The sequence below is a fragment of the Astatotilapia calliptera genome, chromosome 14, assembly GCF_964374335.1.
Source record: "Astatotilapia calliptera chromosome 14, fAstCal68.1, whole genome shotgun sequence".
NCBI lineage: Eukaryota > Metazoa > Chordata > Actinopteri > Cichliformes > Cichlidae > Astatotilapia > Astatotilapia calliptera.
Window position 1 is genome coordinate 18,740,565 of NC_137435.1, and position 26,826 is coordinate 18,767,390.

General features: G+C 41.8%; 3 protein-coding genes across 4 annotated transcripts in view; all 3 read left to right on the forward strand.

The window, feature by feature from the left end:
* Positions 1-282: 282 nt before the first annotated feature.
* oafa (OAF homolog a (Drosophila)) lies at positions 283-15,064 on the forward strand. The gene is made up of 4 exons (XM_026192189.2): positions 283-1,024; positions 11,871-12,005; positions 12,091-12,271; positions 13,063-15,064. Exons 1-4 carry the CDS (start codon positions 794-796, stop codon positions 13,335-13,337), a joined length of 822 nt encoding a protein of 273 aa, XP_026047974.1. The 5' UTR covers positions 283-793; the 3' UTR covers positions 13,338-15,064.
* Positions 15,065-15,385: 321 nt separating this feature from the next.
* tlcd5a (TLC domain containing 5a) lies at positions 15,386-20,832 on the forward strand. 2 transcript variants are annotated; one of them, XM_026192190.2, is made up of 3 exons: positions 15,386-15,745; positions 18,390-18,593; positions 19,022-20,832. In XM_026192190.2, exons 2-3 carry the CDS (start codon positions 18,398-18,400, stop codon positions 19,552-19,554), a joined length of 729 nt encoding a protein of 242 aa, XP_026047975.1. In that variant the 5' UTR covers positions 15,386-15,745; positions 18,390-18,397; the 3' UTR covers positions 19,555-20,832. The 2 variants fall into 2 exon arrangements, with proteins under 2 accessions (XP_026047975.1, XP_080144604.1); XM_080288478.1 differs by lacking the exon at positions 15,386-15,745 and adding an exon at positions 18,113-18,250.
* Positions 20,833-21,968: 1,136 nt separating this feature from the next.
* arhgef12a (Rho guanine nucleotide exchange factor (GEF) 12a) overlaps positions 21,969-26,826 on the forward strand; it is a 45,343-nt gene continuing 40,485 nt past the window's right edge. Inside the window, exon 1 of the mRNA XM_026192178.2 lies at positions 21,969-23,331. Coding sequence (XP_026047963.2) covers positions 23,300-23,331 — 32 coding nt within the window. The 5' untranslated portion in view covers positions 21,969-23,299. The remainder of the gene's footprint in view (positions 23,332-26,826) is intronic.

Genomic DNA, 26,826 nt, shown 5'->3' on the forward strand with positions numbered 1-26,826 from the left:
GCTTGGTTATTGTTTGCTTTACGACCACCGCCAGCTGCACGGTATAGTTTGCTCATGCATTTTAATCATCCCTACATGCCGTGAGCAACACGCACGGAGCTGTGATTTACAAATCCCCCTACAAACACCTTTTTTTCCTAATTGCTGGGGTGGAGGAGGGGGGTATTTGCTGTGGAGTGCAGGAGGATCACATGAGGCCTTTAGGGGGATGGGCAGACTTTTCTGAGGGTGGTATGGCTTTAAGAGTTTACTACCATCAGTGCGCTATTTCACTCACACGCCGCAGAAAGTTTGGAGGCCAGGCGAGCAGCGGGATACCGACGGATAGGAAGTGACGGGACTAAGTGAGAGTCAGAAGGAGGTAAGAAAAGAGTGAGAGAGAGAGAGAGAGAAGACGTGAACATCAACACAAAGCAGAGTGAGAAGCAGCGTGCAATCATCGGACTCTTGACTGTGGTGCGGGAGGGAGCTGAAGTGCGCATGATCTTATCAACAACACCGGAGCGACACACTTTCAATGGAAGGGAACTGGTCCCAGAAGTGAAAGGGAGAGATTGCAGTGAGGACGTGTGTTTGTCGCCTGATTCCTATGAATGTGCCCGTAATTGTGGAAAGTACTGACGCACGGCGGGGGGACCGCATGAAAGAGTGACCCACCAAACTTTGATCATGAGGGAAAAGACTTGACGAGACAACACGGCACAAGAGAAGAACACAGCTGGGATATGAGCGGAGACCTCTGGATTTCGCCTCGATTTTTTGCTCTCTCGGGTACGGTTTTGCGTCTTCGGGGATGTTTGCGAGTTGCATCTCCGCGGCTCCAGGTCGGATACTGACTCGTTTCTGCGCCCTTGTGCTGCTCGTGGCTGTGGGACTCGCTGCGGAGCTGCGGGTCCGAGTCCGGCTCTCTGACGGACTGGTGACCGAGGAGGTTTTGGAGGCGGACAGCGAGAAAGACTCGATATCACTCGAGTTCAAGCAGGGAGATGGGACGCTCATCACTTTTGTGGTGGACTTCAAACGGGTAAGAGGTTGTCCTGCTTACCGCTGAACATGAGGCGGATACTTCCCCCTGGCTCATTTGAATTTTAGGTTATTGAATAACTGCAATTTCCCCTCCAGAATCAGAACTAATTAACAAAGAACTTAATTTCATGCTTCCCATTTTATACCTGCAGACTCATAACACTCCCTCGGTGGTCCTGGAAGTCACTATAGGAAGTCCCCACTTAAAAATAAGAAATTGTGTCTTGTCTCTAATCCTTAAAGTCAGTCCAAATCTAACTAAAAGGCACTACTGCTGTGCCCCTCCACCCCCTTACTTTGGTATAATACACCCATCCACCCCTACAACCCCCCAAAAATCTGATCAAGGATCTGCACCGTTCACATAATCAGAACCCCCAATTCTCCCCAAATCTGTGTATCCCTTAGGTGTTGAAATCCGCAACAATGGCTTCTTGGTTCAAGCTACTTTGTTAAATTTTAATTCAGGGTCACAGATCTGAATCTTAAACAAAATCACACCTAAAGCCTTTTTTTTTTTAAATAAAGGGGAAAAATCTGAGCAGTTACTGTAGCCCATATTTAAGCTGAAGTATAAAGTTTCATTCATCCCTTTCCATCACAGCTGAGTTTCACCGAGGTCAAGACAGCTGCTGCTCCTTAGATGTGACGCCCCCAAGACCCTAATGGCCTTCGAAACCCCTGCAGCTCAAGGGTCCCGTTCAGAGCTGATCATAAGTGGCCATATTTAGCATTCTTCTAAAATATAGACAAACAGCTCAAGTGTCCAACGCCAACCAGTTGTAACATTTTGGAAAGATGACACTGTTTTGCTTTTGTCAATGGCTATCCGGAGACTCGTGAAATTGTCAGTCTTGCAAAATAAAAAAACAACTGCTTTGCATAAGAGGGGCATGTGTGGTGGGGGGGGGGTGCACAGAGCAAAGGCATGTGTCTGTGATGGTTGCTGTCACACAGAAGCTGACAGGCTGGCGAGATGTGAAGGGGGAGATTTACCAGGATTAAGTGGGCATGTCTGACCTTTTTGATCTGCACGTCTGGTTCACTAACCAAAACAGCTAATTTAGAGTTGAAAGAGAAGAGGCCGTCACCCCTCAATCGCTGGTGACACCCACAGAAAGAGACGTACAGTGATCTGAGAGCAGGGAGCCCTTTTCCTGACCGTGCAGGGTTGCTGTACCCCGTCACGCATGCACACACTCCAGCGCACATCACATCTGCACATATGGTTTGGTTTATTTGAACCTCTTAGATCGCTTTACTTTTCCGCTGCCTGATTTATCTGTACAGTTGTAGGTCAGCCTCTTGCTGCTCCCCCCTACCTCTCCCCTCTTTCTGTCTCACCCCCCCCCCCCCCCCCCTTGTCTCCTGCCCCCGCCTTGTTTCTTCTGCATGTGGTTTTCATTCAAGTCTTGTGCAGTATCTCCCAAGATTTATGGAAAGTTGGATGAGCTGTCACTTCCAGCTGCCATGAATATATAGTTCAGACGAGCGCCTGTGGGAAGCGGAGTGTTTTAAGAGGGATGTTAAACACTGAGTTCTAATGATGAGACACAAAAAATATGGATGGCTCGATAGATAATGTCACATTTTGAAGAGCAAGTCTCGTTCACTGAGATTTAAAAAAAGAACTGAAATGTAGTCACGGGACAGCAGCCTCATTACTATTTGCTGCTTTGTGAATACGTGGCAAAATGTGATGGTAGATGTTATAGCCATTAGACACTGGTGAAGTGGTCTGCTGAATGTGAGAGGGAAGTTTAGTCAACCTTATCCAAGCAATGAATCACAGTGTATGAGCCGTGCAGCGATTTCAGGAAGGTTCTCTGATGGTCTGTAAGCATATGGAAAAGATGAAAAGGTGGTTTTAGCTTGCTCATGACACCTCTGTGTCATGTTGACTGAATCTCAACATGTGGACACCGCTGTCTGTTCACTTCAAAGCAACAGATTTATGATAGTGCGGTTTGCTTTTTTTATGAAGCACAGGCGTTATGGGGTTGGATGGAGTTGATTATCTGCCACTTATTCTGTAATTGCATTTGAAGGTTACACTCTTTTTTTTTCTTTTCTTTTCTTTTTTCTTTTTTCAGCGTGCAGTAAAGGAGCTTTTCATTCCCGTCTGGGGTCTCCATGAAGTATTTACAGCTGAATCGACTCTAAATTATGTAAAATTGCAGCAATCTGTCTGCAGCTCAGAAATATCCTGATGAAATGTTTCACGTCGATCTGCAGATTTTTTTTTTTTTTTTTTTCCCCCCACTGTGAGACAAATCTCAGCACAGATGTCGCTCTGAATAGAGAAGGTAGCTGCCAATTTGGTATCCCCCCCCTTTCCACCCCATTAAATTCTGCAATTTATGGTTCAACACAGGCTAGTACCCTGAGCTTAACATAAACCGTCGTCTTAAGGTCAATGCGAGGGAAATGACCCTCATCTTTCAGGGCTTGTTTTGGGTCTTTCCAGATTTGGTGTTTGTGTGTCTTGTCTTTTCTGTCCATCAATGCAGGAATGTGAATGACTTCACGGGGATCTGGGATGCAGTGGTGCACGTCATCGTACATCTATAGTTTCAGGCACCTTGGCCTGCAACTGTAAAGCCTTTTTATTATCTGGATACGATTTCAGGGTTTTAAATTTCGGGGCCTATTTCGATTTATAGACTTTTTAGGTCTTCTTTTATTCCTAGATGTTTGATTCGATTCCTTCTTGACGCAAACCTCCACGCTTATCAGGGCTTGGGACTCTTATTAGAAGTACACCGTGGGGCGCACTGCAGTTACAATTTAATGTTAGGCGGCCAGTAGCAAGTGCATTGCTGTCATTTCCATGATGTCAAATAACTAGGTGTCCTTTGATACATCTAAGGTGTGCTTTAAATAATGTAGCAAGTTTGTCACTCTTAAGTGACTGCATGTGAATGCTTGTAAAGGATTCCTTTGCCCTTTAAGTGCAATGTCAGGTGGCATGTTTAAACCCAACCGCAATCCCTCTTGTTCTCTTAACTATGGGTTTGTTTTTTTTAATGCCTAATCCTAACCAGCAAGAAAAGTCAAAAGTGATTTAAAAGCATCTGAAACAAAATGCAGACAGTCACCCCTTTAGCCACCTAATATGGTCGTTAAAGCTCAGAGGATCTTTTTTTTTCTTTCTGCACTTTAAAACTAGAACTGCATAGTTTGAGATAGTAGGAATAAACAGCTGATACCATCAGTTAGAAGGAAATTTGAAAGGCTTCCGCTCACGCTAGCGTTTTTACTACTTTGGGTGACAAAGCTTTAGGAGTTTGCTGTTCTTACCAAAACCTCAGTTATTGGAACAATTTTGAAAATAGGGGTGTGGGAGAACAAAGAAACTGCTGATCCAAAAAAATCACCAACTATATTTGAGGTTCAGAGTTTTTCGATGGGGATGATCATCTGCACCTTACACCATCCCGTTAACTGGGTCAGGATCTTGTGAATGATGGCACTGATGAGCACGTCGGTGTCCGTTTTCTTTTTTTTCTCCCTGAACCTTGCAAACTGGATCGGCTTTCACTGCGGAGGCCTGCGTTACCGTCAGCTCAGCTCATTGTGATGGTCTTCAAAGCACAGAGGCTTTATGCACACGCCCAGAAATAAGCTTGCCGTAAGAATGGATTGGAGTTTTTTTTTTCCCACACACCCTCATGTGCTGTGTCAGACACAGAAGGAAAGTTGAGGGTGGGGAGTTAGGTTGGTTAGCTTTTCTGTGTGCCCTCCCATTGGGTTGCAGAGTGTGACCCAGTTAGGCAGGTGCTCATTCAGAGTTCTCTTCGAGCCTTCGTATGCTGTATGCGCCATTAGAATTGTTTAACTGCATTATCTGTCAGACAAACTCTTTTTCTTTTCTTTTTTTTCCTGCGTGGGAGGCCGATGACAGTCCACTTTGTTCTTTTTCTTGTTAGTGTAAAACGCAGAGGTTTGCCAAGAGTCACAACTGGCTGTTGTGTTTTTTTCCCATGTTACAGGTACTTCACATTAGTACAGTACCGTAGCAACCTTTTTTTTTTCTTTACTTTTGGCTGCCACACCTTGCCTCTTACTCAACCTTGAAACACCATCCCTCTTTGTCACTTGTACAAACTTGTAAAGTCCTTTTTATGGGTGAGTGTCACCTGTTCCAGGAAGTGTTGTTGTTGCTTCAGGTACGTTCAGTACGTTATAAGGCACACAGGTTTTCACACTCCAAACGGTGACTGTGAGCAATCTGTGAGTCACAGAAATCCATGTGGCAAATTGTTTACTCAAGGGATGAACTTTGAAGACCTCGCCTCCTACTCTGCTTTCCTTTTGTATGTTTTTTGCGTGGGAAAATGACTCTGTTCAGAGAAGTTACTGCCTAGTTCTGCTTTCTTGTCTTAAATCTTTGAGGTGGCATTCTTGAACGCTTACTTTTTGTTTTAGTACATTAAGATCTTGTAAGGTTACTCTGTGCTGGAGGAAGAGTTCAGCTAACTTTGAAGTATTTAAAAGTGAACTTTTTGTTTGTTTGTTTACCCATGGCCATAATTTTCCCTGCTTTTTTTCCCCCCCCTAAAAATCAAAAACAAAACACCAAAACAAGCTTCTTCTGTGGTCTTGTTGTTGCCATTCAGGTCTCCTCATGATCCCCCTTTGGCCTCTGGTGGCCCCTTTGCGCCTGTTGGTGTCTTTATCCTTTTCCCCTCCTCCTCTCGCCAGAAGGCCAGATGTTCACATTTAATACTGCTGATAAAGAGCTTCCCATTTTCACAGTCTCTGCTTCCAGGGAGAGACCAGAGCAGAGAGATGACTATCATCTAGCTTTTTAAAAAAAATTCTTACTGATCAGGACAGGGACCGCACGGTGCTGTGGTAGCAGCCTTTGACGGACATGAAGACGGCAGTTGTGGCTTGCAGTGTACATAGTTGTAATTTTTGTCTAACTACAGATGGTTTAAGATGAAGAAGATTGGCAATGACACTGACAAAGAATTGAAGCGTGCCAGATCTTTCTGTCTCCTGAAATATTCTTTTTGTCAAATTCATGGCTGTGTCCGTTTGGGTAGCGCCACTTCGCAAACTTCGGACTTATTTATTTTATTTTTAGGTCAGTGATAGTTCAGGCAGTTAAGTCATAGGGGTCCACACCTGGGAAGGCATTACAACACCCTTTTCCTTGTCAACAATCTGTCGTGTCACCTTTCCTGTCATAAAACAGATTCTGTTTTTTAAGAAAAAGGCTCATAAAGGATATGTTGTTACATAAAACCTATTATCAATATGTATAGTTTGAATAATACCATTATTTTTGTGGTTCCTGAAACCGGATATGAAAGATGTGCAACAACAGTTGGAGGCTGAATGGGACTGTGGCCATCTCTATTGTTTATGCCTCATCTATCTGCCTCATTTCCTTCCCTGTTAGCACTCACTGCTTGCCTCTTTCTCATTTCCTGGATGCAGAGTCCCCCATAAACTGTTTGTGTGTCTACTTAATTGTATCCAGATTCTGCATGAATGAATAAAATGATGTTGTGGGCTGTGCAGAGTTAGTCTTTTTAAAAAGAATTTCGGTTGTATTTTTGTGCTCATGTGTAACACCTAAACATTAACCCCTCATGCACTGGGAAAGGTAAGCTCCTTTTGCATTCTTGTCAGGAGAATAGCCAACAGGAAAACCTTTCTTTTCATGGCTTCCAGTGTTTTGATTGTCCATTCATTGCCAGTGTTTACTAATTGGTTAGCTCTTTGGACAGCCAGGTGTGACCAGACCTAAATGTGGCTCCACATTCCTGCCTTTGGGGCGTCTGTAATTAACTTCAGCTCAAAGCATGTCTTAGCTCAGTGGCTTTTCTCCCGTTCCTTTTGTCTGTGTGCGTCTTTCCCTCTGTCTCCCAAAAATGATCTTTAATCCCTGCCAAAAACCTGTGCTTTTTTTTTTTTGCTGCTGCTTTGAATGGCTTCCCTCACACACTAAAGCAAATACCCTGTCCCGTCACCAAACATTTAAAATCCATACGCGTTTTCAAAAGGCAGTCGGAGCCATTTACGTAGGTTCGGGATTTTAAAAGTAAACACAAGGTTTCATCACTCGAGACAAGCGAATAAACTGGAAGGCTGCACGGTGCTGAATTTTATGTAAAGATTACATTGCCCCTTTTTTTTTTTTAAACTTTTGATAGTATACAAGCTTGACTTTAATCTTATTTGTTCATTTTTTTAAAGTATTACATAAACTTTTTGGTCCTATGTCAGGCAAATATCCACACAGACCCACACTGATCCCAAATGACTCATCATAGCGTGGCTTACCAGCAGTCCTCCACAGCCAGCCATCAGCCTTATCAACAGACAGGGTCTTAGGGGGGATTTGAAAACAGGAAGAACCCCCTGCACAGGGAACACATACTGCTGTACTGTTTGTGTGCGTGTGTGTGGGTGCACTTGTGCGTGAATATCCATCCTTGCATCGAGTGTGAATCGGTTCAGCCAGAATGGCACTCAAACTGAGATACATATATCTCTTGCAAGTGCAGGTGCAATGTTCCCATGAGCGTTTGGACTGCTTTTCATTGCTGGGCTCCTATTTTAACAGCCTGTAAACCAGGTATATACTCTGCAAGGAGACGGAGTTTGTCTTGCTGGGTTACAGTGTCTGAGAATGTTCACTGTAAATGGCACCCTTTGAGTGTCTGAATGGGCTTTTGTGCACCTCTTAAATAATCTGACCCACCAAAGGTAACCACCAATGAAACGAGCCCCTACCCTCTCTCCTGATTAACAGGTCTTCGTTTGACCCACCAGTCATGTTGCATGAATACAGACTTGTTTGGCTGTTGGCCAGTGGTAGTTTGTCTGCAAATGGACTAAGTCCTATGTGTAAGCGAGCAATGTTAAGGAATTTGCACTTGTGTGGATTATTTATAGCCACCCTGACATTTACGCTGCTCTGCTAGAGTAAAAAAAACTCAAGGATACGCTGCCCTTTGATTATGGTATCGCCAGTCTTTTTAAAGATGGGAATAAGGTTGCCTTTTTAATTCGTAATGTCCGAAGGTGGTTATTTTCTGTAATGTTGGTCAGCAAGTTATTACTCTAATTTTTTTTTTCTAGGTGTAAACACTCTTTAAGGGGGGTGACTCATTTTCCAAATGTGGGCACCTCCTCTTTAGGGAGTATTTTGAAATTAAGGGGTGCTTTCAAGCTCTAGCAAGTCTACTCGATTCCAGCATTACTGTTTTTCTTGCCATATGCATCCCAGGCAATTATTGTGTCTACTTTTTGGCAGTGTGGTGTATTTTATCAGGAACTGACGAAATCTTTCTCTATAATCCATCACACGAATGAAGCAGGTTTTGTTACAACAGGAAGGGATTACCCCATACTGTGACCACAGAAGCGCCTTTCCTCCCCGTCTCATATTTGTTTGATCTTCTGTCAGTCCTCTGTTTGCATAATTCGGCGACTTTAAAAACACCTTCCCGCTTGGGAGATTGTAAAAAGAGATAGCTGTTGTTTGATCAGTAAGACGAGTGCGCACTCTCTCCTAGTGATATTGCCTGTCATCATAACAACAGGTGTAAACCTTACTTTAATCACTTCATGTTTCACTCCTTTATTGTGTTTTCTTTATCACGCTTTGGAGTGCATCTGCACACATCCCAAACGGTGGTGGTTTTTTCTGGCGGGCAGCAAAGATGATATAACTATTTTACTCTGTTTGCTGTCAGAATGTCAGTGAAATTTTACTCGAGCGTGACCTGAGCTGACATGTCCTCAGCACTGGTTTGGTGTTGTCATTCAAAGGTCGTAATTAAATTTTAACTACTCTCACTACATGACTGCGCACAAAATATACCAATGCTGCCAGCTGAATATGAAGACTACAAAACATCTTGGCCTGTCAGAAGATAAAGATAAAAGAAATATCACCATCCAGAAACTGTAAAAGTTCAATTCAGTGCAGTTCAGTTTTTCATATAGCAGCAAATCACAACAACAGTCACCTCGAGGCGCTTTAAATTGTAAGGTAAAGTTGCTACAAATATGTAGAATAAAGCAGAAAACCCCAACAATCAGATGGCTCCCAATTAGCAAGCACTTTGGTGACAGTGGGGAGGAAAAACTCTTCTAACAGGAAGAAACCTCCAGTAGAACTAGGTTGAGGGAGGGCCAGCCGTTATACACTTATGGACAAGTTATATCCTCTAAACACTAAAATGCTAAGACAAATATATATTTATGAGGGGCAATGGTTAGCATCGTCCAGGTCATAGCAAGAAAGTGTCCGGTTTGAATCCACAGACCAGCTGGAGCGGTTCTTTGTGCAATGAAAAAGTTCTAAAGCAGGTATGCAGGTGAAAGTATCTCTTTGGTTAATATTTGCAGGTATGGTTTTATATTCAACTTCTGATCTTCAGGGTTTTAATTTCTATATTTTAACTCAAATTGTGTAACACGGATAAATGGAAATCTATAGACTACTGTAAACTCTTAAGTACCACCAGCCAGGTAGTCTACTGGCAAAATGCCAGAACTAGAGTAATTTTCTGTAGTTTGAATGGTGGGTGTGGTGCACACAAACTCTGCTCTCACATCTGGTGCAGCCATTTTTTTTGGAGTTTACCTGAAGCATAATGCTGCCACATCCTAGAATAGTCTGCGCTACCCCAGTAATACATCATGAGCGTGCTTTATGTTTGTTGTGCAGCTTTGTTCTGTCCTTGGCATGGCTTCAAATCATTTCAGGAGCTCTTCAGAAGTGAAGCATTTAATCTCCAGGAGGAGGGTTGTTTTTTTGGGGGGGGTTTGTATGTTTTGTTTTTTTTTGTTTTTTTTCTATAATTAAGGGGATTTTCCTGCCATCCTGACCTTCTCATTTGCTCTGCACAGCTTGACATGTCTTAGGTCAAAACTGATCCGATGCTAATTCTAGCTACGTGTAGCCAGAAGCTGCTTCTGGGGAAATTATTTTCTGGAACCTGATCGCTGCCTGTTTGCTTCCTAATTAGGTAATGTAAGTCCAAAAACTTAGCCAAAACAATAAAACTAGGCAGTAAAACACATACCTTTTGGTATTTCATCATTATTGTTTGTTTACTTTGCCATAATGAGACATAACAATGGGAATGGATGTTACCCTTAGTACCCCCTGTAATATTTCACCCTGTCGACTTGCCACAGCTCCCAATCTGTGCTCCCAATTTTTCAACACCATGACTGTCAAACTGTGCCCGTAAGACTTTCCATGGTGTGCAGATGATGTCATTTTGATACAAAATTGCATCAATAAAAATCGTTGCCACAGTAAGCACTGTTAAACTACCTTTGCCCTTTTGGCCTAGACGCAGAGTAGAAATTAGACAATCATTAATCACGAGACATAATGACACAACAGGAGGGGATCAGTGTCTTCGCTTTGCTGTTGAGTCGCTTCCAGAGAAGCAGAGCTAGTGGAACTGCCATGCTGCTCTGTAATTACCCAGAGAGCCCTGGGGCAAATCCATGTGGCTGACACGAATACCTTCCTCTTCTTTCTGTCCCTCCCTCCCTCTCTTCTCCCCACCCGGTGTCCCAGCGTAGCACTATGTGTCTGCAGCATGGGAGGTCTTGAAGTCATGGCCTCTGCTTACTCCTGCACTCTGGGGCAAATGGCCCTCTTGTCCTTCTCGCTGTAGGCATTGTACTCACTCTTTTCGCTGTGATATCTCTTCCTCCGCTCTTTGACATTATCTTATTGTTTTGTGTCTGCAGGAAAAAGCTGAGGCATATAATTTCCACTGGCTCATTTCTGTGTTCCTCTGAGTACCATGTGAACAGCTCATAAAGCTATATAATCAATATTTGCTTAGTAATTTTCTTTCCAGGGGTCAAACAGGATTGCCTTGTGTAATACCCGTGCTGCTATTGTACCCTTGCCAGTGTCTCTTTTCACAGACAAAAGTGGCTGTTGGAGTGAAGATCCAAGCAGTCTGTAAAGGACTGCAGAGCGTAAACACTTGTGAGGCAGAATGCATTGCCTTCTTGCCAGGGTGTACTCTTCTCCATACAGGAAGTGGAAGAACTCAGTGGGGTTATCTCGGAGCTGTTTATCTATTCCAGAGTTCCTCCTGCTCAGGGAGTGAAAGCCTTCAAACTGTTACTCCTCAGCTGCCTGTTTGCTTCAGACGGGTGTGTGAAAAGCGGAGGAGGGGTATTTAGGACTGTGTGTCTGTGTTGGAGCTGAAGCCAAGGAGGAGGGGGTTTGGAGTGGGGTTCTAATGAATAGGAGGACAGGTCTACTGCTCTGCTCTCCAAACTCTCGAAGCTTCCCATCATGCTTTGCCTTGCCCCTCACCAAACTCTTTATGGCCTTTTGGTTTGGTGCCAGATCGCTCGCACATTTGCCAACGTGTGTGTGAGTGTGTGTGTGAGTGAAAATTCTCACTATTGACATTTTGCTAGTAGTACAGTTCTACTTTAAACAGCATGCTAAATTGAGTCTGACATTTCTGGCATGTGAGAAATTCTAGTAGGTCTGACAAGAAACAGGCTGGAAAGGTTTAATTTGACACAGCAGAATACTACAGTATTATAGGAGCCTCATTGCACAGGTCTGCAGACAAAAAGTATCAACAAGCTGTCATGTGAGCCTTTATGGGTGAGGTGAATATAAACCCTTTGTTTCTTTGAGTAGACAGCTGTTTGGACATCATTGAACTGCTTTAAGTACCGTAATGGAAACAGTATGTGTTCTAATTTGGATGATTCTCCTCATATAAACAACAACTTATCATAACCTTGCCTCGACTACTATTCCCGATACTTTCCGGGAGTCATCTGTTCAGCTTTTTCATTTCTCATCCCTTTGGCTTTTTCAGGATGTGAAAATATTCCGAGCGCTGATCCTGGGCGAGCTGGAACGAGGGCAGAACCAGTACCAAGCCCTGTGCTTCGTGTCCCGCCTCAACCGCAATGAGATCATCCCCAGCGAGTCCATGGCCCGTCTCAGGCAGGTATGACACGGTGGAGATTGTGCTATGGAAATTTTTCAGCTGATTATATACTGTGGAGAATCTGAGGATATTACGTCTTTCCCAGAAAAATCCCCAGGCCATTCGTTTGGCAGAGGAGCGGAGAGGCCTGGAGCAGCTGACTATGAGCGCAGCGGTCAATCTAAGTCGGGCCTGGCACCTCAGCGCCCACATCCACAACATGTGTAGCGAGGCTCGCGAGGCCATCTACACCAGTGAGGCAGATGTGAAATACTGGCTGGAAAAAGGTCAGCGGCCATCTGATTTTTGTTTATTATTGAACCTCACATAAACTCTGCTGGTGTTTTTGTACCCTCCCCCCCCCACCCCCTTTTCTTTCTCCTCTCCTGATTGTCTCTCTAATTCTGCATACGTCTCTGAACTGATTCTCCTAATCTCCTCAACACTATCTTCCCTGTTTCTCTCTTCAAGACACCTCTTTCCACTTAATTCTAGTGATATGACTTCAAGTATTATCTTGTGGGGTTTCAATGATAAGACTGTGTGACTGTGCATGTTATCTAGGTTCCTCTCCTCTTTCGCTCTTTGCTCTCCAAACTGCCTTCTTGCACACTATGAAATAGGGTGAAACGGCATGTGTGTGCATGCAGATTAATTTTGTTTATCGGAGAGGTTCAGCCCATTATTTAACCATTTGTTTTCAAAAAAGCAGTTTGCAGCGAGATGCAGATTCTTTATAGCAGCGAAATCCAAATTATTCGAGCTGAGGAGAATTCATACGACAGCACTATTGTCAGCTGACAGCTTTGTTATTAAGAAAACAATGTTGATGGTCACGGTTCACCGAGCGCTCTGCGCCGTTATCTGCACAGGGACCTATCGTAGCGTCTCCTTAGCATAACAAAGCTGCCCTTTCACTGCAGCATCTCGCCTGTTTTATGCCACTTTGTTTGCGCTCTCTAGATCACAGCCGCATTTAATTGAGCGGAATCAGAAAAGGGAGCGATCGGCGCAGACGCGCGACTGCTTGCTTTTTGTTTTTAACTGCCACATGCTTCAATATCTGTTTGTTTTACAGGAGTGGACGGCTCCATATTTGAGGTTCTGCCCCAAGCAACAGAGCTACCCAGCTTTCAGGCCTGTCATGCTACTAAAGACTTGTGGCAGCCATGTCTCTGCACGTACACCCTGCGGCTGGAGTGGTACCCGTGTCTGCTGAAGTACTGCCGCAGCCGGGACGCAACAGGCAAGGGCTCCACCTACAAGTGTGGCATCAAGAGCTGCAGCAAAGGATACCATTTCACGTACTATGTTCCCCAAAAACAGCTCTGCCTCTGGGACGAGGAGACCTAGAGTTTTGTTGTGGATGTTTAAGAAACGAGAAGACTTCTTTTTCTTTTTTGCCAGCCCAGCCAATGCTTCTCCACCCATGCTAACCACAGCAACACTGGACCTTGGTTTATATCATGTGAAGTGAAGCTGTGTCAGGTGGGGAGGGCCGACATCCAGACATTCACGTTGAAGTAGAAATAAATTCAGGTTCCAGATGAGACCAAAAGCTTTTAAGGGAGATGCAGCAAAGTCACTAATTTTTCACTAATGTTTCTGGGGAAAAATGACCTCTTGCTGTCAGTCTTAACGAGAGATATATAATTTTTTTTTTTTTTTTTGCCAAGAAGCTGTCACTTTTGTGCCTTTTTGGGGAAAGTGAGTGGGGCAAATTAAACAAAACCTCTCAAACAAGCTATGGTATGCACAAAAGATGGACAGTCATACACCGGCAGAGGAACAACACTGTTCCACTCTCAGTCAAAAGGAGGTAGACAAACAAATTCTTCCATCCTGGTGAAGGAAAATTTGAATGTTGGAATTATCTGTCTTATAAAGTTCTGTGAAAACAGTTTATTACCAGCTAAATGCTGTTTTTTACCATGTAAGCATGCTTACAAAGAAAAAACAAAACCTCTCCAATGCTATCTTTATTTATTTTGGTTGCAAAGTGAAATTATGGAGGACTATCATTAAAAAAAAATCTTTTTAATATAATAACCTCATCTGTTTGCTTCCCTGTAGGCATTAAGTTTAAGTTAGTTTCTGAAGTTCATCTTAAACCACAGAGCCTCAGTAACACAAAGTATTCGAACATATTTCAGGTTAACCTCTTGGCTGTTGTTTCTCATCCATATCCTGTTTTGCTTATATACTGCCTGTTTTCATTCTTGTATAGACGGTGTAGAAAAACAGGCATATTATCCTATTTAATAGTGAAGATTTATCCCGAGTTGCCCTGTCATTACCCATGGGGACACCTCCTGCCCACAACTCGCACCCCTCTCAGTCTGTTTAAAAAGTGTCAAACCAAAGTCAAAGAAATGCTGTGAAAGGAGCCGTTTAAAGTTTCAGTTTCTGGACACAAGCTCTTCGGTATGGTGGTGTTTTTTTTTTTGTTTTGTTTTTCCTCCCCAATGTGAGGATCCATTCAAGCAACAGGCGCTTTAATGATCCACACTGCCATCTTCTGGTTAACCAGCATTTTTAGACTTTTATGCGCGCTGCCAGAATTCTGGTTCTTGGTTTCCGGCTTTGCCTGCTATAATTTATACATCTCATATCTGCCCCCGATAATTTACGTGTAATTCAAGGAGCACTTCTTAAATTTGTGGGACCAAATTTAACTTGTCTGTCTGTTCTTTATAGTACTAGGTTAAAGAAAAGACTGCTTTTCCTCAATAACTTCAGCCTTTTTACTGCCATAACGCAAAAAAAAAAAAAGGGAGAAAAAAGAGGAAAAAAGAGTTTTTAGTGTGCTGGTATGTCCTGCTAACTGAAGAACCAAATGAGTGAAACACACCTATTTGTGGCCTTCTCTGGTGATCAAGTGCCTTAACATTTTACTGATGTTTTTGCTATGTAATTGTAGATTACATTGTTAAACATATTTTTTTTCTATGAAAGAGTTTTTAATATGTTGTAATTAAAAAAGCTGCCGTAACGGAAAAAAATGAAGCAATTTGGTTAAGTACAATTTTTAAGAGCTGTTTTACATAAATTGTTTTAATAAAGTCCTTCTTTGCACTGCATGGACAGCTTGGAAGTTATTTGTGGTATATTGGAGTAATTTTATTAAGCCTTATATGGGGTATAAGGAGGTGTGTGTGTGTGTGTGTGTGTGTGTGTGTGTGTGTGTGTGTGTGTGTGTGTGTGTGTGTGTTTGGGGGGGGGGGCAAAGGAATCGGTGTATGGGAATTAAGAGATATACAGTTTAGATTCTTTGCATAGTCATCTGCTTCTGGGTGCTCCAATAAATTGTCCTGTTTTGCACTCGGGTGTGTTATGCCAGTCTTTCGATCAAGGTTGTAATTTCCACCATTTCCCACACGGTGTCGCCCCTGTTCCGAAAGAAAAAGAGCCTGCCATCGCTACATCAAGGATGAAAGCATGCTTTTCCTACAAAATATTGCATAAATCTACTTTAATCTCTAATTATGGTATTGCACGAGATAATATAAGCAGGATGCAATACACTTTGTAGTGTTAGCAAGTTAATAGGAGCAGAGCATGCAAATGCAGCTACTTGTAATGGGATACAAAGGATGCTGAAGGAGGCTGCTGTTGCTGCTACCCGGTGCCGTTCAGTTAAAGGACAGCAAAGTGTGTATCCAAACAAACCTGCCTCGGTCTTCTACGAGCATATATTTGCTTCAGAGGACGCAAAACAGCCAGGATGTAAACAGAGAGACAGCCACATGTGAACCGTCAAGGTAATTATATTTCACCGCATTTATAAACGTGTTGTAACCCCATAAAACAAGGCTTTGTTAGCTTGCTAGCGGTTAGCTTGCTCCCTGATCCATCTAATAGTACCAGTGCAGAGTTAGCCTGTTATGATAGCATCCCCTCGGCTAAGGGATGAGCTATGGCCCTGCTCTGCTGCTGCCCTTTCACATTGTTAGCAACAGCTGCTTTTGCTGTCACCATCAATAAACTGGCCCACGAGCAAATGAAGAAATTTCTTCATTTGTTCGTGGGCTCGGGTTGCCAGTTCCCGTCCTTTCATTGGTTTGCGTGGGAACACAATTATTACGCTATTAGTTTTTACCTTAAAACAGCTCAAATCTGCATCCATTATAAGAGTAAACATAGCTCAGGTGTCTCACCCTTATCCTAGGAAAGCCTGCAGCAGGGCATGCTGTAATGAAGAAAAACAAATAATAAACATAAAGGTAGTTGTTCAGTTACCTGGTGTTTTCTTGTGTGTACTCTACAGAAGTCTTGAGTCACCACTCATTTCTTTATATTTTGCTAGTAAAATGAGCATATATTGAAACATGTGCAAACATTCATGGGAATGCAGTGTAATAAGGCAAAAACAGACTTTGTACAATTCTAAAGCGCCTGAAAGTCAATATTTGGCAACAATCGTTATTCCTTAGCTTTGCCTGAACTCTCTTAGGTAAGCTTTCTTTTCATTTTTTTAAAAGTTTAAGTAGTCTTTTTTGGATGTTGGATGACTTTTGTTCTGTTCTCTGTCAAGATGATCTCACACTGCTTCAGTAATGTTGAGGTCCGGGCTCTGGGGAGGCCAATCCATGAATGATAGTGTTCCAATATGTGTTTTTTCTATCCAGGTATGTCTTTACTGCATTGGCAGTGTTTGGGATCATTGTCATGCTGAAAAACAAAGCAGCTGCAAATCAGATGCTTTCCACATTGGGCTGCATGGAGGATTAAAATCTGAGTGTACTTCTCTGTGTTTATAATTCCATCAATTTTTACAATTTACAATTTTTACATTGTTATCTGTTGATTAAGAATGGCTTCTTGACAGCCACCCTTCCACTGAGACCATTTCTGATGAGTCTCCAGTGAAAAATAGATGGATCAACTGATGAATTGTCTGGGCCAGACGCATCTCTTAGGACTTGTGTCACATCCTTGCTGAATTTTTTTCTTATTTCTTAAGGACACGACTTTCAAATATTGTTCATGTATTACAGATAGTTTTTTTTTTCGGCCTGCCACTTCTGCTTTTGTTCTCCTCTTGTCCAGGTTCCTCAGATCTTTTAATGACACACTGCATGCTGTACTAAGATATGCCATCTTTCCATCCTCTAGTTGTTTTTGGAATAACTGTATTGGTGCAAAAATACTATTTTATGCACGTTAAAGTGTATTATCTGTGGCATTTTTTTTTATAGATTCAAAAAAGAGAACAGTTTTGTGACTGTCTGCTACTAACAGAGTGCACAAGGCACAATTTAAAATGGATTTTCTATTATGTAGGCATAATACTTGTTTATTCCTGGAGTTAGGTCCCTTTTTATCCTTGAATTAAAAAAAAAAACATTCCCAAGAAAATGGTCAGGTCAAAGGACTGGACTGAAAAACTTTCAAAACCCTTTATAAAGCATGGAGAACGATCACTCAAAACCAGAAAGTCTGGCTTCTTGGAAGATAAATATAGAGAAATGTGGAATCGTTCAAGACTTACTAGTTTTATTTTATGTCATTACATAATTTTGTCATTGCATATTCAGATCTCAGATGTTTCCTTTGTTTGCTCGTGATTTTTTTCTCCCTACTTTATTGTGCGTTTTCAGATGAACATGCAGGTTTTCTAAGACTATAAATTCAAGCCTAGTCTTCATATCATCCTTAGGTGCATCCTTTTTATCCATAGTACAAGTGAATCTGTAAAATGATTTGCAGCGGAGTCCATAAACAGATGAATTAATTTATTAACATATTCATTTTCAAGCAGAAAATCTGAAACGGTTCAGTGTCCCGCCTCTTAAATATAGTAATTTATTGCTCTTATATGTGTGTTGTAGTAACTGAATATCTTTTAGTTTATTTGGCTGGCATGTGGACATCACAAGCATAACAACGAAGATAGCAACGGGACATTTTTTGTTTGCTTATTAGTGCAGATGTCAAATAATAAGGGAGAAAGAGCCTTTGTCCCTCTCGGGAACTGTCTGAGACCCAGCACCCAGTAACCTCTCTGCCAGTTTTGAAACTAGCTTCAATCTTTAAGAATCAACTGTACATCTTGTTCCAGTTCACTGAGGGTGGGCTCATCTGTCTGCATGGTCTCACCTCCTAGTACAAACGTCACAGCAGAAGAAGAGACGTCCCCCTCACCCCACCAGACCCTCAGCCGGCCTACTATAGTACTATTATAGTTCAAGCAAAGGCTAATTGTTGCTCCCTCACAAAGAGTGCACAGTTCAAATCTCTGGACGGTGATTCTTTCTTTTTCTACTGTAAGTGATATTACAGAGCAAGAAGTTCCTCCTTGCATTTTTCTCTCGCCATGTAATGTGAGTCAGAGTTGGCTTGATGACTGCTGAGAAGTTTGTTTAGCTGTAATTTGCTGCTTTTCTTTGTTTGACTTACCTTCAGAGGGGAAGATGGCTGTGCTTGTCGTTTGTGCTCTCCTGTGCCTATCCTGCTGGGTGTCTTTCTACTTTGTCCTGTGTAACGTTAACGGATCCAGGAGCTACGAATGGAACTGTCGACTCGTCACGCTGGTGCACGGGATCCTGGCAGTCTGCATCACAGCGTACATAGGCTATGTAGATGGACCTTGGCCTTTTACTTATCCAGGTAGGGGATGCAGCTTGTCAAGATTTTGTGTGCACATTAAAACCTAAAAAGACAGCAAGGATGCAGAGACACAGCATAGATTTTAAGCAGCTCACAGACTTAATATTATATCCTCTTATGCATTAATGTGACATTACTGTTTAGGTTCATCTATTAGTTTTCACTGTAACATCTGCTGCTTTTTCTTTGAAAATTGATGCAGACATGAGGCATCTAAACTAGTTAGCACAGTTGAGCTCTAACTACCAGTGGAAACTTTTTGTAAGGTGCTGAAAAATCTTTAGACACAAAGACAAAAAGTTCTCAAGAGCTGTTTTTGTTACACGCCAATATAAACAACTATGTGCTCATTTCACAGTAATAACTTGTTTTATCTGTTTCTATAAGAAGCGAACTAAAGCCGGTCTTTTTTTGTCTGTGGATGCCAGGTACAAAGAACACCCCTCTGCAGATAAGTGCCATGGTCCTGAGTCTGGGCTATTTTATTTTTGACATGGCCTGGTGTGTGTACTTCCGTACAGAGGGACCAGTTATGCTGGCCCACCACACCATGAGCATCCTGGGAATCCTGTTGACCCTTTGGTTGGGGGAGTCTGGCATCGAGTCGTGCGCGGTGCTCTTTGGCAGTGAAATCACCAACCCTCTCTTGCAGGCGCGCTGGTTCCTCAAGCAGACTGGACGTTACGGGACTCTGCTGGGGGACGTTGTGGACGTCCTGTTTGTGCTGCTGTTTGTGGTGATGCGAATCTTCGTGGGAGGCACAATGCTGTACTGTGAGCTGATCTCCCCCAGGCCGAGATTCTTTATCAAGTGTGGCGGAGTGGCCATGTACGCCCTTTCCTGGGTCTTTATGGTAGACATTGTTCGATTTGCCATCCGGAAGAGCAAAAGCTGGCACAAACACCAGAGAGACCGCCAAGAGCTTTTAGCAGCTAATGGTCATGAAGGGAAGAAGGAGTGATCGGCATCAGAAGGGAATCCATTTATGTCATTTCTCTGCTCTTCGCTTTGGACACTTGATGGAAAGTACATGGAAAGCAACTTTCTCCATGTTGAAGTGTGATTTTAGAAAAAGGGATTTTTAAATTAAAAAAATGCTAAGGCTTCTTTTTGTAAGGTTTGTGGATTTTGGAGCTGAACATGCATAAAAGGTGCAAACAGCACTGACGCAGTTTATATCACTGAAAACCAAAGCATGTTGTATAAACACACAAAGAAAACCTGTGGGAAGAAAAGTTGCCGTTAACTGTGACCTAGTCATGTGTGGCAGTGTGGCTCCAAAAGGAAGTTCCCTACTAGAAAAGAAAAAGTTTACATGTAATGTTGTAGTCCTTGTGAAACACTTTTAGTGATGTCAACAGACTAGGATTGGTACTCAGGGAAATTAAGTAATATCAGAAAGATTGACGTGTGTTTGATGTGTTTAATCAAATTTCTATTTATTTTGCATCCCTCCTTTAAAGCTCTATGTTACAGTTTTATTGAGTCTATTAAATTCTAAATGTGTTCTTTTTAGTGTAAATTGTAAACTATAAATACATTCTCATGTTTTCTGAAATGGTAACCCTTGTCAACTTTATTGTACCAGATGTGTGAGGGTGGTCGCGCGTGAGTAATCATTTAGACAAGATCTGTGCTCTGCACTGATAGCTCCCAGCTAATTTAATTTAATAAGCTGTTTGTTGAATGTTTCAGTCTCACAGAGATCTTGTCAGAAATTGTCCAAGCTTTGATTAAATTCATTCTGAGCTATCTGTACATTGTGCAAGTCTTTCAAAAGGTCTTTTTTTAAAAATAAACCATTTTGAAATAAACATGTTATACAATGTTTGCCTTAATAAAAAATGTGCTACTGGGATGAAGACAGGAAGTTTTTATATTAAGGGACTATAATGACTGAGCCCAGATTTTTATGTGCATTCTTGTCTTAATTGTGAGAATATGTTTTTGTCGCAATAGGTTAAAAACATGCCATCTGTTTGTTTTCTATGTCCGTTCACCTGACTGGCACTGAGAGAAGTCTCTGTGTGCATCACCAATACATACAAGAAAGTACAAACCTAACTAGTGTGTGCCTTAGTTATCTGAATGTACCTTCCTAATGTGTTTTTATCCTTTCTCATGTACTGTAAACTCATTCAACACAGGAGGCGGCGTCACAAGAGCCATTTTGGGTCGGGGTTTCATCGTTCACCTTTGTAATCCCTGTGTAAAGTGAAATAAAATAAACTTGACATGTTGTTTGCATTCACTAAACAGCAAATTTACAACTAAACTGAAACATCAACTGTGTTCTAGTCAAGCCTAGCGAAACTCGAGATGAATTAGTCGACTGAGAGTGAAGTTACCTAAGCTGTCCACATGATGGTGTCATATCAATTATTTATGAATGATGAGAGAGGAAAGATGTGGTCTTTCTGCAATTCTAAAATAGCAATGAAAAGGGAAGAAAAGCACTTTTTATTTTAAACACAAAGCATCAGCAACTTACATTAAGTTACATTAAGTCCATGTGTAACTTTTTGGTTTTTCTCATTTTAGCATAAATTCGGTCGTTTTGGACCAGTTTTCAGTCTTTACCAATGCAAAGTGGAGATAAGTGTGTGTCATGCTGTGTGTAATATACAATGTGCCTTATTTATTGTCGTATTTACAGTATAATGTAGGGTGCCAGAAATGCAGTGATGTGTGACTGCAATGGTCAGCACAGCAATCACACAGTAGCGCAGTAGTTGTGTATTTAAGCAAGGTAGTTGTGTGAGAAAAAGGTTAGAGTACAAGCCAGACGGGAATTTGTTTATCAAGAAAGATAAAATTATGTACTTTGCATTGATAAATATGACTCACCACAACCTTAATGGGACAGATTAAGGTTTTTTTTTTATCATTTTCATTTGATGGTTGGTTTTGCTTCCAGTAATATCACATGCACAAAAACTGGAGTCGTATAAATGACTCTTGGACTGGAAGGTTCAACACTTTGCATGAAATGCATGAATAATTTATTGTGTCAGTTTCATGAGTGCCTTTTGCATCCATATTTGACTTTTACGGCACACACAGTTACTTGAAGCACTATTGAGAAGGAGACTGACTAACATGAAGATATTCGTGTCTATACATTTAAAAATGATCAAATTATAACAATTTTTTGGCCCAGTGGCCATTATTTAATATCCCTGCCAGCTGCACACGCCATTGAGGCACTGCTTGTTATATTCACAGCCTACTATAGTTGCATCATACACGAATAAATTATACATGTTTAGTATTACTGTTACCAGTAGTAGTAGTAGTGCTTGCTGTCGTTGTTACTCGTTTTTCAGTAGTGGTCCCTGATATTATGCTGAAATAAATTCTCCCCGGCGGCAGGAAGTGGTTAGTCTCTCCCAACTGCTAGCTAGGGCGTTGCTAGCGGCAGAAAGTGGGATTTTTTTTGGTACCTTTCCTCAAGTTATTCTCTCGAACAAACAGCGTTGTACGTTGGGAAAAAATAACGTTTAATGTTCGCTACAAGTTTCAAGCCCCTCGACGCTTTTTTGTCGTTGTTTACACGGGAGCGGTGGTTACTTTCTTTCCCGTTAGCTGGCGGCCACATAGCTAGCCTGCTTTCCATCCACGGGAATTCTGTCGAGAATTGACGATTTCTTTTGGAACATGGAGTCAAGAGACGCTGTGCTGTGCTAACGGGCTCCGCTGCATTTTGTTTCCTCAAGGAGTCTTTTTGAAGGACATAACGCGAAGACGTATCGCAAGCCAGTGAAAATACACGAGGTTTTTGTGTATGTATGTTTCGCTCGTTGGCCGGCTCATTGTTGTGAACGGGAGTTTGCTTAGTTTGCACTCGAAACAAGAGCCCACGAAGCAAAGTTTTTTGCTGAAAGAGCTCATCTGTTTTGTTAGCTGGTGAGATTCAACGACTGCCAGTTTGCAGTGAGAAAGGATTTTTTTGGGGGGAAACCTATGTGCTTTTTTTAAAATGACCATTTAACTCAGTTCGTTTCTTTTTAATCAAAGCGGTTTGACGTTAGCTGCAGTTGTTTTGCTAATTTCTAACACGGGTCGTTTAAACTCGGCATTGAGCGATTCTCCTGGTCACGGGAGAGTCGTCCCCACAGCCACAGACAGGCATTTCTTGGAGCAGGGAATACCTAATGGGACTGGAGGAATTTCCAGCATCTTCACCGATCATTTAGACACCGAGGCCATTCGGCCGAGCTGGGTGTTGGCAGACGAACTACATCGCAGGGCCAAGGTGTCAGGAACGTTGGGATACGCATTGTTTACATACATCATATCGGCGGAAAACTGGGATGTGAATGCAAAGGAGACACACGAGGAGTTCGTACATACACGACAACTTGTGTCAGCTGCACCAGTATATTTATTATTGTTGCCAAAATATTGTTTATTACGGGGTAGGACTGCTAATTCGACCAAGGCCCCGATTGATTTTTATGATCTGCACTGTAGATTTTTTGCTGTCATTTAATTTTAACAAGAAGTCCTGGTTGTAGCTTAGGCTCATCTGGTGTTTGGAGGTGCCTTGCAGCAACCTCACAGTGAACTGATTCCCAGCATCGTTCTCAAAATCCCTGCCTACTCCAGACGAATGCCAGAGAAAGACGCTCCAGGAAATCGCCTCATCACACTCTGGAAAATGTTAATAGGATATAATTTGCTGCAAATCTAGAACCGGAAGCCCAATGAGTGACACACAGCCCAGCTTCACTGACAGGTACAGTAAACAACCACCTTTTATATTCTGTTAATGCACTGTTTTCACCTTCAAAGTAATAAAATCATAACATTTTTGTGAAAGTCCCTTGATACGGTTGATCTGAAAACGTGTTTTACACGGTTTAGGTAAAACACTGACCTATGTAGATGATGCTCGGTAATAACTGTTATTCAGTTACTAATGAAGGACATCAGATCTTGATGGAAACTGCTGATCTCAGCATGGATAATGGAGTTCTCTGTAGACTGTAAAATACTACTTATGGACTGGATGAGAAGGACTTCTACTGTTTGTGTGCTAGGGAACAGTCATCCAGTGATCCCTGTACACCTTTCAACATCACTATTACCCCTAAGCCTTTAAAGCTAAACCTCTCCTACACCTATTAAAACAATCTCTGGATTTAGACAAAACCCTAGCTCGGAGAGTAATCATCTTATCTAAGGCAGTTGTCACCTTAAACTAAAAGTTGGACCAGCTGACTAAACATTGTGTCACAGCCTTCAAGAATGCAGCGATGGATGTGTCCAAAACTACCCCAATGTATGGACACGTGTGTCCATCACTGATTTCTGCATTGCATCATGACAGTGGTTTTCGTGCCTGGACAATAAAGAGGTTTTTGTTCTGAAATGATGTTCTCTGGCAGTAAAACAAAAAGTGGAGCTGTTGTATTGCATCAAACCTTCCCACCTGAATGTCACATACCTGCAAGGAGAGAAGGAAGGAGTCAGAATAGAAGGGGAGCTTATTACACCAGGTTGGGATATGAAATACCCTCATGGCTAGAGCTAGAGGGAGGCGAAAGCCCAGCCCTAGTTTTTTTTTTTTTTTTAATAAATATGACACCCCCCTCCCCCACTGCACTGATGGCAGCAGTGGCTGGCACCAGCTGCTGGCCTGTACTTGGAATTATTGTTCTGTATGTATGGTCTGTTTACATTGTTTTCCACAACAGTTGCTGGTAGTGACTGCACTGATCAATTAGGTTTTTGGTTTGTTGCTTGCTCACTCTTGCCTTATGTGTGTCTGTATTTCCCTGCTTTTGCCTTCGCTCCAGCCATGTGTGGTGTTGTGCAGTTTGTTTTTTTGCTCTGTTGGCATTGGTGGGAGGATGCATTCAGTATCTATTGGGGTTGGGCTGCCAGCCGGTGGGTCAGTTTAGTGTGCAGTTCACTCTTTGTCATAGTGTTCTGCTGATCTCCACGATTTTCCCACACCCCTGAGGCCCTCTCGGGAAGTGGTACTGAGGGGTATACTGCAAATGAAGTTCAACACAACCAGGCTTTCTTTGCATTAGCTGGCTGGACAAAACCTAAAACCCCAGCTGGAGATAACAGGTATCACAACAGTGGTTCTCAACTTTATCTCTTAAGCAGAGCTTTTTGCTTCATGCTCTGTGCTCGGAAAAGTAGTGATTCGTGAGGCATTAGACCCTTTTTCTACACAAAATGACCCCTATGAGTGACACTTACTTCAGTCAGAGATGTTATCATTTGATGATGATAAAATGGTGATTAAAACTAAAAAGAACAGAACATTAAAAAGATAATACTAAAATGCAACGAGATTAATACAGTAGAAAACTGTTAATTTGGTGGTTTTTAGTGCACAGTAAAACAGTTTAATTCAAGTTATTTATTTCATCATCAGACTTGGCAGCAGATCAGAATCAAGTAAAACAATATTTAGACATTTTCTCCATCACCAAATTAATGCATGGGCATATTCAGTGACAATATGACACACAGTTTGCACTTTATTCAGAAATTTAACAGCGCATAACAATCCTATTAGCAGATAATCTATATTGTGCTTAAGACATGCTGTAAATGAAACAATCAGTGGAACCCTGGCACTTTGACTTTAAACCAAAACTCAGAAGATGGCCTGGTCATAAGCAGACTTTTTCACCATGAGTTACCACAGTAATTTAGCCAGGTAAATAGGAAGCTACTTTTATGACACAAACCTTTGACTTGAAGAGTTAAGCTTCGTAATACACCCCCTCCAGTGTTAGGGCTGCTCGATTATGGCAAAAATGATAATCACGATTATTTGACGATATTTATTTAACCCTTTAAGACCTACTATAGAACCAAGTCCACCAGAGCTTTTTTTTTTTTTTTTACATGCTGTAGTGCCATTTGTGGGAGCATTTCAAGTTGCTATACATCAATACAACTGTTATAGCCCATATTTTAATAATATGTATGCATTAAGTGCATAGTAATTACATAAATTGCAAAAAAGTGCAATAAACTACAAAAAAAATTGAAAATCGCTTTTGTTTTGTTTACATATATTTCTACTTGGAGAAATTTAAGAGGCTTATCCCTCAAAACTTTAAATACAATAAAGTTGCAAAAAATAGTTTCCCACCACAGGAAATTTATTTTGAGTGTCTTCATAGTTTTATTTTGGAGATACAGCAATTTTTATATACTGCAGGAAAAACAAAAAACAAGCAAATTTGCAAAGAAAACAGCAGGTGCATCATTTCACTGTGGGAAGTGTTACGAACAGCTGATAGGAACGGCAAAGCGTGTTTCTGGAATATTATGTTTTTGTTCCTGCAAGCGCTTTTTATGCAATTTTTGCAAAGCTATATGTGGAACGAAACCGTGACCGAGGACAAGCTGATGGCATCAGATGTAAGTACAACTCCTCCGGTTTCATATGCAAAACAAATTATTGCACTAGCTTACACGGTTCAGGTTCTACAGGGATTTAAAAATAGTTACGCAAAACGGAGTGTGCTGCTCTGACCGGCTTTAAAGGGTTAACAATGACTTTAAAAAAATAATATAAAATAGTGTGCAACACCACTGAAGTTTTTTTTTTTTTTTAAACTCTCTTTTCAACCAACGGCAGTCACTCTCCAAATAACTTCTGCTTAGCTTTCCGAGCTTCCCTCGGGTCCTCTTAATCAGCGGTCTCCAACCTTTTTTGCGCCACGGACCGGTTTATGCCCGACAATATTTTCACGGACCAGCCTTTAAGGTGTTGCGGATAAATTAGGGAGGGGCTAATAATCGGCTCAGTCATTTTTAATGATCGTTGAAAGCCCAGATCGTAATCGTGATTAAAATTCGATTAATTGAGCAGCCCTATCCAGTGTCATTACTAGTAGTAAAAAATAGTCAGTGTTTATCACCCAGGTATTTCAGGTACTCTCCGGGAGGCTGATTGGAGTGTGATTTCACAGCAAAAGTTTTAACCTATGTCTGTAATCAGTTTTCAGCTGACAAGCCTGTCAATAATCATTCAATATCATTGATTCTTACATAAATATGCTCTCAGTTGTGAAGCCAGTATCAGTCACAACCTAATAAAGGCCAAAGTTTTCACATTGTGACATAGCCATCAGCTGAAAACGAGAGATGTGAGATGTCATGATCAGTGAATGTCTGGTAGTTTGCCGTGCTAAAGTCTTTAAAGGGGGAACGGTTAACTATATGTCAACATTGATATATTTCTGTGGGCTAGTTG